The sequence below is a fragment of the Nyctereutes procyonoides genome, unplaced genomic scaffold (genome assembly GCF_905146905.1).
Source record: "Nyctereutes procyonoides isolate TBG_1078 unplaced genomic scaffold, NYPRO_anot_genome, whole genome shotgun sequence".
Lineage (NCBI taxonomy): Eukaryota > Metazoa > Chordata > Mammalia > Carnivora > Canidae > Nyctereutes > Nyctereutes procyonoides.
In genome coordinates, this window is record NW_026575042.1 from 47359003 (window position 1) to 47373260 (window position 14258).

Consider the following 14258-nt stretch of genomic DNA (forward strand, 5'->3'; position numbering starts at 1 on the left):
TGAGCAAGAGTCGTGATTCTTGAAGCGTGGTTAGAAATGCAACAGAGGGCTGGGCGGGAGCAGCCTGCAGTGGAGACGGCGCACCGTGCTCAGAAGAAGAGCCACCAGGGCACGTGTCTCTCTGGGGACCTCACACAGGCCCAGAAGCCTGGCCCTGTTTCTGTGTTTAAGGAGTAAAAGACCACATAATGTATGGAATTGGAATCACCCAGGAGGTTTCTAAATAGTACTGCCGACCCTGTGATGGGTGGGGAGTGCCAGGGCATTCGGGGGGCTGAAGTTCTCCGGAGGATTCCCACGGCCAGCTGCCCTGAGAACCCCTGGTCTTGGAACCACCTGGAGCCAGACACACCTGTGCCCGGATCCTAAGTCTTTCATGCACTCATTTGTGATTATGGACACGGGATCTCAGTGGGCCCTTTTCTTTGTCTGCAAAATGGAAGGGATTAATAAAAACCACCTGACGAGACTGCAGTTCATTCATTCACTCATTCATGCATTCGCTTATTCAGTATCTATTTATTGAGTACTTAACTATATGCTGGGCATCCTCCAGCTAGATCCCGGGGATTCAGCATCGCACTATACAGATGATCCACACACACCCCCCAACTCAAAACAGAAACAATGGAGTTTCTGCCTTTGTTTGCCCACAGAGTTTATATTTTCCTGTTCCAAGAACTAAATACCACAGCATAGGTAAAGCGCTTAGCACAATGCCCGGCACACAACAAACAGAAGGAATTCTGGTAATAACCACGGTTGCACGCATTTAACTAGGGTCATCGTGTGAAATTGAAGAACATTTTAATTTATAATAGAGCCTGATTGCTTTAACGCAATCAAAGTGTCTCATTTAAAACAAACAAGTGGTTAGCCCATAAATGCGCCAGTGTTGGTAAGATCGCACTGGGTTTTGCTCTGCGGAGGGTGATCACTGGCAAAAGGCGATCGTAAGCCAACCTGCCTTATGCCTTCCAGGAAGAGAATTACCCGTAAATCGTTCTACAGGGATGTGGTCGGTACCAACTACACCGATGACATCGTTGTATGTTATCCTGTAGATACCTGGGAGAAAATAGGATGCACTTGCTAATACCATAGCATTAACGTCCGACCTTGCCGTTCTGCTGAACCCTGGGCAGGATGGCTTTCTGGAATGGACTCAGCAGCCCAGCCGTCCAAGCACCTCGCTAATCCGATTAGGGCACTGATGGGGCCATGCGGTGACCCACCTCCAGGAAGGTGCTCTTTGCAGAAGGAATGTAGCAAACTTCACAGAAACTCAAAATAAAGGAAGGAATGTTGCACTTTTGGGGGGTGGGCAGCTTTTGGAATCAAGTTTCAAAGTTCAGAGCTGTTATGATCGCTCAAATAGCTCTACTTCTCTGGAGAGGGAGCAGTTTGAGAGAACGCTTGCTGAAGAGTTGGATGTTTCAGATTTTCAAAGCTGCTAGATTTTACCTGGGGACAGGGCCCTAAAATACTTCAGATTTAAATTTGCTCCGCTGCCTTAAGTCAGAAAATCAATTCACGCGACAACCCTACAGAAGCAATCCAGCAGGAAAACTGTTGCCAGTTAGTAAGATCAATATTTTTTATTTAGTAGGAGTCTTCCTTTAGCTGTGATATGCAACTGCTACATTATATGCATCATAGATTCCAAGTTGATTTTATTCAATGAGATTTAACACAGCTGCATTTTATTGGTCACTGGTCTTATTTTCTTAAAATAAATGCTTTTCTTTAAAAAAAAAAAAAGAGAGAGAGAGAGAGAGAGAGAGAGAGGTCAGCCCTTGTCCTGGCAATGCCTCGGCAGCCAGTCGACAGTGGAGCAGCATACAATCGGCTGCTATTTAAATAACTCGATGGACAGAGATTGCTCTGGGCCTTAGATTTGGACTGATTATTGATCATACCCGGAGCACCCAGGTAGTCTCCGTGTTGTCAGTGTTTTGGGCAGGGATGAGGGGTGAGGGTCCGAGGTATAGCTTTAGGCCACTTCCTCAGGCAGGAGCCCTCAGCCTGGCAGGACGACTCACCATGGTATTCAGACCGACACGTTTGGAGACATAATTATGACTTGAAAATGCCAGTGGAAGGTATGGTGCATTGTGTCTTCTCCCACGTGAATCAAATTATGTGTGAAATGGTCTATTTTGCATGGTCTTCTTATTCTTAGTAAGAATGTATGCCCTAGCTGCAGTGATTTTGTCTTGAAACAATTTGTGAAGTCAGAAGACGAGTGCATCCCTGAAGACAGGGATTTTCAACCTAAACACTATTGACATTTGGGGCTAGGATCATTCTTTGTTGTAAGGGGCTGTCCTGGGTGTTGCAGGCCACTTAGCAGCATCCCTGGCCTCTCTATGCATTAGATGCAACAGCACCCCCAAGCTGTGACAGTCAAAAATGTCTCCAGACACTGCCACATGTGCCCTACAAGGGAAAATTACTCGTACCTACTTGAGAACAAGAATACTTGAATTCCGTTTTACTCTTCTAAATACAGGACAAGGCAGGGCCATACTAAATAAGAACGCATTTTATTTTTTTTAAAGCTATTTCTTTTGAGCTCTTAAGAATTACGGTTACATCTTAAGTGCATAAAACTTTATTCCAAAACTCTCTTGAATACTGTGTCAGCTCAGGGTTCGTCCAACTTCTTATTTCTGTAAGAGAAAAGGATTAGCTACAATACTGATGTTCCCTTCAGTCTAAAAAAAGTTTCTGTGATTCTGTTCCTTATCACAGGGTAATAAAGAAAATTGATTGTTAAAAAGTCCTTTAAAGAACAGGATTCATTTTGCCCAGGACTTTGTGGGTTTTGGAGACAAACACTATTATTGCACAAAATCTTAGGCTTCAAGAATTGAAACCCTATTGAATGATGGAAGTTAAAAATATACCACCCATAAGGTGGCAGATTGTTGCGCTACGTTATGCTTTAAAAAAAAATGGGAAAAGCAAATTGCCAAAGTAGCTTTCAGGTAAATAATTTAGTTCTACTCAGGAACAAATACATTTCCCGATACACAAATCTTCGTGTCCCAGGTAGGAACCATCCTCCTATATCCATGAAAGCATTTCTGGCAGAAATTCGATCTTGGGGCATTTTTTTCGGTGCCACCATGTGTATTTCCTTGCAAAAGCATGTAGCACGTGCTTCGAAGTTTTCTGTTTCAGGCTCCACATTTGGGGTGGTTTCTCCCTAGTAAGGTAAATTCTTTGTTAAGTATTTCACGAGGGTGCGATAAGCTGGTGCGATATTGATAGTTTCTTTAGGAAAACATGCAAGTGAATATGCCAAACACTTTACCTTATGTGTTCGAAAGAAATTGTGTCATCATCGTCTTTTCACATATCCCCTGAGATTTATTCACAGTTTATATTGACTGCGAAACTCTGTTACCCACTGGGAGTTCTGCTTTATTTATTCCAGATAATAGGACACTTGCAACCCATTAACAGTTGTAAACAGATCTTTCAAGTTCATCTGACATAGCAATTATAAAGTGTATTTCTCAGATAAGTTTCCAGGATTAAATCTGGACAAAAATGGAGATTAGATGACCACAAGCAATGACTGCATTGAATAAGTGATCTGTTATTCAAAAAGAAATTATAAGCATTATAGACACCGGGTTTCAAAATCCCAGCAGAAAATTGAACGAGTAAATCACCTATTAATAGTTTAGAAACACATTGACTTGATGAATGCTTATTTAAGAAACATTCGTAGCCTGAGTGAGAGTAAATAAACAGAATTAAATGAAAGAAGGGAGGGAGGGACAGAAGGAAGAATGGATGATGGATGGATGGATGGATGGATGATGGATGGATGGAGGGTAGATATATAATGTGGGATATCAAATGCAAGCCAAGACTTGTATATTAAACTTCTGCTTTTTATTTTTTTCTTCCAGCCAATGTTTTCAGTTGCACCAAGCTTAGCCACCAATGCATCAGCAGCCTTTAATCCCTACCTGGGACCTGTGTCCCCAAGCCTGGTTCCAGCAGAGATCTTGCCGACCGCACCAATGTTGGTCACAGGGAATCCCGGGGTCCCTGTACCTGCAGCTGCCGCAGCTGCCGCACAGAAGTTAATGCGGACAGACAGACTTGAGGTAGGAACGATGAGCCGGTTTCTCTATGGACTCCATTCTGAGTTTCAAAGTATGCTGTTGGTTCATTTCTTCCACGGCCATAAAGGCCAAAAAAAAAAAATTTGAAGTAGATATTTGGGTTGACTATTTGGAGCCTTTTGCTAGGATCGAGGTATGCTGTATTTGACAAATGGAATGTTGATAAAAGCCACAGCATCCGGATAGTGTAGCAGGGGTTAGGGACCCGGGCCTTGGGGCCCAGCTGCCCCTTAACTTGGTTTTATCTTCGTTCCTCATCCTCAAAATGGACATAATAATGGCCCTTTCCTCAAAGCGTTAGACCGACGTCTGGCACACAGCAAATGCTCCCTGGATGTGCGTTGTTCGTGTTGCTTCTTTTGAGAACAAATTCTGTTCCTCCCCTGACACTTGTTCTCACAACAGTTTGCTCAGTTACTGTGCATCAGGCATTTTAAAATTTATTATTGCAAATTTCCTCACAGGCCTCACAATATTTGGGTTGGAATAGCAAGGCAGCTCCGCTGGTGAAGTGTGTGTGCTCCGATGAAAGTTTTTCAGTTGGAAACTGCATCGGGCTCTAGAGTCAAGGATGATCAGATGGATGTGCTTTGCTATTGCAGCATGAAAAAGAAGTGAAAGATCTCATTCTGGCATCAAAGTGGTTGCTCAGAATTTCAGCGTGGCTGTAAATTAATGGATTCGGTAAACTGTAGATTGAAGAAAAACACGGCAACGTTACTGCCCGTGGAAGCTCTAAAACCAGGCATTCGTGTCCAACTAAGGAGCAAAATGCCTCTTTCTTCTTTCCCCTCGGTTAGGATGAGGCAACAGTTAGGGCTGAGAAGTTTGGAGTGTTGGTAACGACTGAGAACGAGGCAAAATAAGGCTGTTGTGTGATGAACATAATTGACACTAATGACTTATCAGTTGCGCAGGAATTTACTTGGCAAGCACCGCTTTCTTGCTTATAGGGCTTCACTACATGCATTGCAGAGGATCCCAGAGTTCAGCGCAACTAGAACTGCCACCACCTTTTCTGATGGCAGAAACAGTCGTTGGCGTTTATTGGGTATTGACTTTCTAGCAAACTCGGCCTCAACCCATCACATGCAGCACATAGTCAGTCTTCAAGACAATCTTCTGAGGAAGACACTGTCATTCACTCCATCTCCCAGGGCAATAGATTTAGGGGCAAAGTTGTGGCAAAACTTACTTGAGGTCGTAGGAAGGATGTTCCAGTCCGGTATGAACTTAGGACTCTGTTTTGAAACCCTATATAACTCATCCCCACACAGGTGACAGTTCAGAGAGGAAGCAAGAATTTCTGGCTTCTGTTAAATTCTTTAGGGTTTCTGTTTGCTTGTTTAGCTTGAGCTCTTACCTTTCTGAACCTTTTTGGAAAAGCTGCTAATGAAGAGAGCACCATGCGGAGAACTCAGAAAGGACTTTGAGACCTAGTTGCACGCTCCCCGTGGACCAAGGACTGCTGTGTGCTAGAGACGCACTTGGACTTGTGGGTGGTTTGTCATCGTGCGGTTGCACTTGCTCATTAGCAAGCTAGTGCTGTTTGCAGATAAATTATGAGGAAGTTTAGGAGATTGTAAATATTTAAAAATTGCTGGATGCTTCATATGTGACTCACCTTCCCCCTGCCCCGATCTTTTGGAAGCACACCCTGGGTTCCCAATGCATGATTGTTGACTGAAGGGGACCCAACAGGCAACCTGGGATGAACTTTGATGAATTAGTTATTAAACAGGAGACGATATTTAGGAAGCTTACAACTCTCTATTGAAATCTCTTACAAGGCTGAGCTGTGTGGTCAGAACTCTTAGAAACGAAGCTTCCCACAGTTTGAGGTAGTCTGTAATTGGTTATATTTTGTATAATGGTTAATTAAAAATGAGTACTTTTATCATTGGTTTGGGGTTTCTTTTTTCTTCTCTCTCTCTCTTTCTCTCTCTCTCTCTCTTTTCTGCGAGGAGCTCCTCTGTGTATTTTGTCCGTCGTCTTCTGCTGTGCTCACAAGTGGCTACTGCTGTATGACTGTCATTTCCTCTTAACCCGAATTCCTCTTATCTAACTGCTTGCTGGTGGGAGGGCAGCTTCCTATCTCATTCTGGCTAACAGGATCTGCTCTAGTGTCACAGTGAGAATCTGCTAGCATATTGCAGTGGGAAGCTCAGGGGCCTGTCTTTCTGCTCGGCCCTGAGATCTTAGACACTCCTATCTTCAGGTTCTTCCCTCTGGTGCTAATCGCCCGGCATACTGGGACTTAAATGGTGTGGCAAGAAGTGCACACGCTTATTTGCCGCTTGGTCACATGTCGAGTTATTTGGGTTTAAATCTCTACTTTGTCCTCATGGGACTCAGAAGTACATGTTTGAATTCTCTTAAGAATTCTTTTAAGGTGAAAAACGTTTAAATTTGTTTAAATATTGGCTCCTGTTCTTGCCGCCTCTTTCTCTCTTTTTGCTGCACATTGTTAGGCCATAAGGAAATTTTTAAAAAAATTTTTTTTTATTTACTTATGATAGTCACAGAGAGAGAGAGAGAGAGAGAGGCAGAGACACAGGCAGAGGGAGAAGCAGGCTCCATGCACCGGGAGCCCGACGTGGGATTTGATCCCGGGTCTCCAGGATCGCGCCCTGGGCCAAAGGCAAGCGCCAAACCGCTGCGCCACCCAGGGATCCCAGGCCATAAGGAAATTAAAGATCCCATAGATGATCAGCCTTCTGGTTCTTCTGTTCGGAAGAACTGATGACTTATTTATAGCACCTGATGTGAGGCTACCAAAAATGTTGAACAACAGGAATCCAAGAATTAGTGTTAGCGTTTTTGCTAATTAGGTGAGTAGCCTTGGGTCAAGTTTCTCATCTCTTCTGAGCTTCATTTTCCACATATATGATATTAGAGGATTGAACGAGATAATCTGTAAGATTGCCTCCAAATTAGAACATTCTATGGGACATTTAGGTTGTCTCTTTGCTTTTTATGCCAGTTTATAAGTTATTGGAAATTTTATTTAAATATAACATTTTAAATAAGTATATTTAAATATATTGTATTAATTGTAATATATAAATATACATTTTATTAAATACATAAATGTAAAATACACGCATAAACTTTGTATCGCTATCCCTATTATCCATTCTTCATTTGATACCTTTTGGGTACCTTTTGGGTAAATCAGAGACTTGTAGCTGCATACCTTCTATACTGTAAAATTCAGTCTTATTGTAGTCTTTAAAAAGGAGCAAACCTCTTACATATTGGTCACTGAAATGAGGCTTTTAAAACTCCGTTTCGGGATTTTGGCATACCTTTTCATAATTTCCAAGCAGCAGTTTATTTTCAGGGGTTATTTTAAAAAATTGTTAAAATCTATAGATACTGGAAAGGACTAAGGTTTTTTTCAGTCATGTCTTTGTAACAAAGAGTTGGTGATAGTTACACAATAATTTTTTTATGGTACAAAAGGACCCATGAATGCATTCATTTTCTCATCCAACAATACCCAAAGGAGACCTCATGAACATCTTTCAAGTGAAAAATAAAGTGAGGAATATCTTTGAAACCATTTGATTGCTGTCTTACCCATAACAAGAAAAGGTCCGCACAGGATAGTGCCAAGCTCATAAATGATACCCAATAACCTGTTCAATGAACGAACAAGTGAGCCAGTCAACCAGTTAATTAATTAATCACAAAAAGACACATGCCTTTATTCAGAGTTTAGTGCCATCCAACAGAGAGGATAGAACATGACGAATTTTTAACATTTGTAAACATTCTCCTTGGGAACATGTTTACATTTTGAGCATTCCAACTACAAATTATGGTGTCTCGTTCATGCCCTTGGTCCTAGGCAGTGGTTTTCAAGTTTTAATGTGATTAGACTCACTTGGGACAATTGCTAAAAATGCAGGGCCACATCGCCCTAGACTGCTGCAGTAGGTTTTCAGTGGGGCTTGGGAGCTTTTCCACAAATCGGCCCGGTGATTCAAAATGCAAATAGTCTATCAAATATTTACTCCACAGGATGCCAGCACCTGCTATTTAAGTCTTGACTTTTCATCATTTACTATATATATATATATATATATATATATATATATATAGTTATTTGTGACTCAGAATTAAAAACCCGTCTCCTCTGATACAACTTTAACATTCAGCATTTTGTTAGAACACAGTGCACATTATGAAATATTTCAAGTAAACTGATGGTTATTAAGGTCATTTTATACCGCATAATGGCATTAATCAAACTAAAAACTAACCAGTGACTGTGCATTTCAGATGCTGATGAAGATACTAGATTGCAGTTTGGTTAACTGCATCATTTTTATATCATCAGTCTATTTGAGAAAAACATAGGATGTATTTAAGGAAAGGTGGGCACACCACATGGCTTCTGATATTTTTCAGTTGGAGTTATTTTTTTTTTATTTTTTTTCTGGTTTGTTTTAAAATTATTCTTGTGCTGAAAGTTTTATTCTACTGATGTAATCATGACATGAGTACCTAATTTAGGCCATTGGTTGCTGAGTGCTTCCAGTACTTACTGACACAGAAGAGTCTAGTGACTTTTCATACAGGCATTAGACAATATGATTCCAATTGACTACATACAAAAAAGAGTATTTAAAGCTAAATGAGGGTTCAAGTAGTAGTGGAAGGCATGCCTTGCTTGAGATTTTTATAGAAGTTTAATGGATTTGTCATGATCTATTGCATATAAAAGACATTTGATTCAAAATAAGATTAGAAAAGCAGATGCTTGTAATGAAAGGGATTTATTGATAGGATTATTTTAATTTTGTATTTTTGTAGAGGGTGTTTAGCTACTGCTTGAATGATATTTTAATTTCTTTAGAAAATTAAGAAATATGAGTTTTGCACACACAGGTCTGTGTCGTTTATTTTTTTAATCTGTCATGAGGCTTTAGACTGGCTTCTTGTAAGTAGTCATATCCCCTTTAAAACCTCTTGTCTGTCAGTGACTATTCTCTGTGATTAGTCTGAGTTTTGTTTGGGAGACGAAAGAGTTGTAAGTTGTCTAAAATACAGTAATTACTAAGCTTAGCCACCCATTTTTGCTGTTCTCCCACTACTTTCTGCATTCAACTTAAAGCTAAAATTTCTCTAGCTTCATTTATCTAGAAAAAGTAATAAAAATAACTGTAGATTTCAGCATTTTGGCCTATTGGTGAGTTCGTTTCAGAGTTGGGTGTGTTTTCCTATCCTGTTGGTTTACACAGTGATTCATAGGAATGAATAAGTGAAGAAAGACCTGGATGTAGATTTAATGAAAAGTGTTCTGGTTTTTTTTTTTGTTTGTTTTTGTTTTTTTAGTTGACCATTCCTATATATTCAGATGTCGGGTTTTTTGTTTTGTTTTGTTTTTTGTTTTTTTTTTAATTACATGTGGTGAAGTGATAAATTCTAAGCTATGTTACCTATAGAAATATGCTTGTGTTCTCTGGCCTAATGGTAATGAGCAGTTCTGCCTTTTAGATTTCAAATACAGCTCCCATTTGATCTTCCCAGAAATCCTCTGAGGTAGCTGACACGGGTGTCTGAAGTTCAGGTGGACTAAATTCGTACAAGTATTAGGTAACAGATTAAAACTAGATATGACATCTATCTTGGGAATTTAATTATATAATCAACTAAGATCATTACTAATAATCACCAGAATTTTAAAATGTGGAGATTATAATCCATTTTGAGTTGAAAATACAGATTATTTCTGGGCATTAGCTTGTATACGCATGACTGCTAATGCTGTGGATACCTTGATAAAATCATTGATTTTCCAGTATTCCTTTTTTGAAATTTCATATAGCTCAAGCTTAATGGAAAATAAAGTCTTTGGTGCTTATTGTTGAACAACAGGTGCATATCTGGATTTATATATATATGTCTATATGTATATATAAAAAGCTCCTTAAGTTTATATATGTATTTATTGAATATATAATATCATATATATATATATAATAAGCTCCTTAATATTTGTCATGAAGGTTTAAAATGACTTCCCAAAATATTCAAATAGTCGCTGTTCTTATTATAATAAGTTGTCTGTTCCTGCTTTTGGAAATTATTCTCCAAAAATGACTGAGTTAGATATGGGGAGCACAAAACATATTACTTCAAAGAGATCTCTCCTTAACAAACATGCAAATGACTGTCCAGTTTTGAATAAGTTCATACATTGACCTGATGTCTTGAGAATCCCATGCCTTAACTTGCAGAACACTGCTGAATTTAATACTTATAAAGCCTATTACTTTGCGACCATTTTGAAATATGCTTGTCACATTCATTAAAAAAAAACCCACCCTAGTTGTCAAATAGAATAACTGTTTATTTTAACCAGATTTTTATTGTGTGTTTTCAGCTATCTATGCGTTATTTTACTCAATATTCATGGTTCCATAGCTGGTAAGTGTAGGAACTAGAAAGAACCCACAATTTCTGATTCTGAACTCTATTATCATTCCAATATACCACTACCATTGAATTAACAAAGAAAGGTTTACATAGAATAATTCACATTTCTTTGGGAAGTTTTTCTAAGTACTTTTTTCATCTAGTTTTTTAAAGTTTATAATTATTGCATAGATGATCCTGGAAATGGAATTTGGCATTTATAAATGTTTTCAATGAGTATCTTCTTTGAAATGATTTTTTTAAATATAAAAGCAGCCCCTTATCTACTTTGTATGAAAATTCTAAAACTTACCTGATGTACAAAACAAATCCTGTCTTAATGTTTATAGAGTGAAAGACTCAACAGACATTTTCTTGACTGAAACACATTATGTGTCTAGCTAAATAGATGGAATTATTTTAATCTATCTGAAAACCCCTTACTGAACTATAAAAAGTACTTATATTTGTTGACCCACTAATGCCATTTCTGCAGACTTAACCTTAGAAAGTGATTTTTAAATGTCTATAGTCATGAATATAGTCTTTGCAATATGAGAATATTGAAAATAATCTAGATGGTCTCTGAATGGATTGAATTTGATGCAGCCATCACAAAATGATCACTCTAGACCCTGTTTAGTAAAACAAAAATATGGTTACACACATCATTGAACAAAACAGGTCACCAAGTAGTAGCTCTACCATAATTACAACTATTTGAAAAATGTGTGCCTGCAGAAGAGTGGCTGAGAAGAGAAAAAAGAACCACAATGTTGTTAGGGTTTTAAACCTTTTGTGTTTTAAATTCTCTTATCCTGATTTGAATTATGAGATTAAATTTGTTGAAGTTTTGTCACCCACTTCTATTATTTGCTAATATAATACTACATCTAAGAGATTTCTTTCGAGGCTCAGCATAGTCCACAAAGTTTTCCTGAGTTCATCAAAGAAACCAGGCCAAACCTAAGTCAGTCGTCAAGGAATAGATCCTGTTTTATTGGTGGTCATCATCAGACAAAGATGTGTCTTAAACGTGTAGGGAATTTGTTCTGTACAGGTAGGTACCAATGGTCCAGATGCACACCTGGCACATGGCATACTTCTCTAGCCCCTCTGGCATTTAGCTCCCAATGACACAGGTTTTCACAGGAGATTTCTTTTTTTTTTTTTCAAAAGCAGAAATAATGGGAGAATGGCTATTTCAATATACTTACTCTGTTCCATATGTCGTGTTGGGAGAACTTAAAGCTAGAAAAAAATAATACAGTAAAAAATGTGTCTCATGCCAAAGCAATTGACTAAATCCTTTGAACCTTTAAAAAGGCTGGTTTTAGAACAGATTCTAAGTGGATTCCTAGTTATCAATCCCCCTTAAATGTATTTAGAATTCTCCTAAACTGCATCTTGCAAGAGAGGAAAGAGTAGAAAATGATAATATAAATCAGTCTTTAACCTACTATATGAACCACACACTCACATGTATGAAGCAGAGAGGATGAGAAGATAAATTAGAATGACCAGGTGTGTGCAATCTGAACCTCGGTTTATATCCCTGAAAATGTAAAGAATGCTGGGACAGAGAAAAAGTCAAAAAGCCCGGCACTCGGGTTGTATTTTAGGAGAATGACGCTCAAATGTCTGGCACCAGACACTTGCAGAGTTGTTTTTGGAAAATAACAAATCTTAGGTTTTAATAGTTATTAAAGAGCTCACACACAGGCTGCCTTCAGATCTTTCTTGTCAGTGTGGCAAAGAGTAAGATAAATGGAAAGATAGGGTATCAGTTTATCTGTTGCCAGTTTCTTTGTGAGCATGTTCAAGAAAGCAAGAAGTACCAGAGAACCAACCCCAGGAGTCTGCGTTCACCTATAGTTTCCTATTACGTGAGACTGCACCGACACAGCTTGGCTTAAACAGAAAAACAGCCTTTTTGTTCGTACGATAAGAATAAATTTAGCATAAATGTAATATACATACGTGAGAAGTTTTTGTGTTCATTTAAGTGTGTCTCCCTTCCTGGTTGTTTTGTTGAGCCTAATCCAGTGAAGTGTTGGTTAGGGCCCGGGGATTTGTGGTGTAGAAAGCTCCGCACCTGCTTCCAGCGCTCAACCAGAGTGGAGGACAGTAGTTCAGGGGTAACAGCTTGTGCTTCTCAATTTTTTTTTTTAAGATTTTATTTATCCATGCATGAGAGACACAGAGAAAGAGGCAGAGACAGAGGCAGAGGGAGAAGCAGGCTCGTCCTCTTTGTATTCTTAGTATCTCTCAGAGTGTCTGTCCCATAATATTTATTTAGCAAATTTTTTTTAAAAAATTAAAGTGAACGAGGTGATGAATGAAGTTGGTTCATTGCTGTGCATGTACAAAGCTTCAGCCAGCTTGGGGTTTAAAAAAATAGCGCAAGGTGTCATTTATGATGCTGACTTTAAGAGGGAGCGTGATACAGATGAAAAGGTCTTCTTAAAAGGAAGCGCTTCGCTCAGTAATGGGATATGGATATAAGGGGGGGGGGAGTACCTAGACTCGATTGTGATCATCTCATGTACACAAATCCGAGAAAACCTGTGCTTTTAAAATCATAACCGGGTCGCCTCTCCTCTTTCCTGCTGTACTCCAAAGGAAAACCCTCGGGGTCTGTATTTTCTCAGTTAGTGCAAGGTAAAGACTGTCTCCTCGGAGCGCAGAGTGGGAGCTTGAAGCTACTAAGGGGACGTTCTGGGTTTTAGACGGCCCTCTTGTGGCAAAAAGGTCAAACTAGCTCCAGCGCAGACCGTGCTGGCAACCTCCTGAAGTGAGCAACCATCCTGGCAAACGTTAATAATAAAGAGTCAGAATTGAGCAGACCCATGAGCAACGATCCATTTCACCCTTTCCCGGGGGCGGGGGGGGGGGAGGCCCATCCAGCATTAACCGATCGCAAACAAATAGTAATGAAAACCCATCTTTTTCCATCTGCTCTGTGTAACCACCGGGGGGAATCGCTAATGATCAGAAGTGTAGTTGTTGTTTTTTTTTTTTTTTTTTTTTTTTTTTTGGTTAAAAAGCTATCAGAGGGACGCCTACATGGCTCAGCAGTTGAGCATCTGCCTTCGGCCCAGGGCATGACCCCGGGATCGAGTCCCACGATGGGCTCCCTACAGGGAGCCTGCTTTTCCCTCTGCCTGGGTCTCTGCCTCTCTCTCTCTGTCTCTCATAAATAAATAAATAAAATCTTAAAAAAGAAAAGCTATCAGACTTAACTTTTTTTTATGCTTTTACTTGTAAGTCGTTTCAGATGAGCACAGAAGTTGCAAGAACAGAACCAGGAGTTCCTGCCTCCCCTTCCCCCAGTTGTCCTAAACAAGACCCTCTCTCACCACCACGTGGTCACTTGCAAAACAGAATTAGGATGGTTTTCTGCTGTGGGCCAGGCCGCAGACCTCAGGTTTCTCCAGTTGCTCTACCAATATCCTGTCTCCGACCCCGGGGTCGCTGGATGGGTGGTGCTGTCTCATTGTCCCTTGCCTCTCATGACCTTGACACTTGGGGAGGGTACTGATGAGTTATTTCGCAAAAACATTCCCCCCCCTTCAGCTTGTCTGATGTTCTCTGGTGAGTGACTTCTGCTCATGCAGTGTCAGCAATGATCCAGCGAAGCGGTGTGCGGGCCCTTCTTTCCGCAGTGCGTCCCACCGGTGGGCACAC

The 14258-nt window shown here is 39.9% G+C and overlaps 1 protein-coding gene across 15 annotated transcripts in view; it reads left to right on the top strand.

Annotated features, from left to right (window-relative positions):
- Positions 1 to 14258, top strand: part of MBNL1 (muscleblind like splicing regulator 1) — a 180155-nt gene that overhangs the window by 144760 nt on the left and 21137 nt on the right. For all 15 annotated transcript variants that reach the window (XM_055321309.1, XM_055321316.1, XM_055321311.1 and 12 more), the window contains one exon: positions 3927 to 4127. In XM_055321309.1, coding sequence (XP_055177284.1) covers positions 3927 to 4127 — 201 coding nt within the window. The remainder of the gene's footprint in view (positions 1 to 3926; positions 4128 to 14258) is intronic.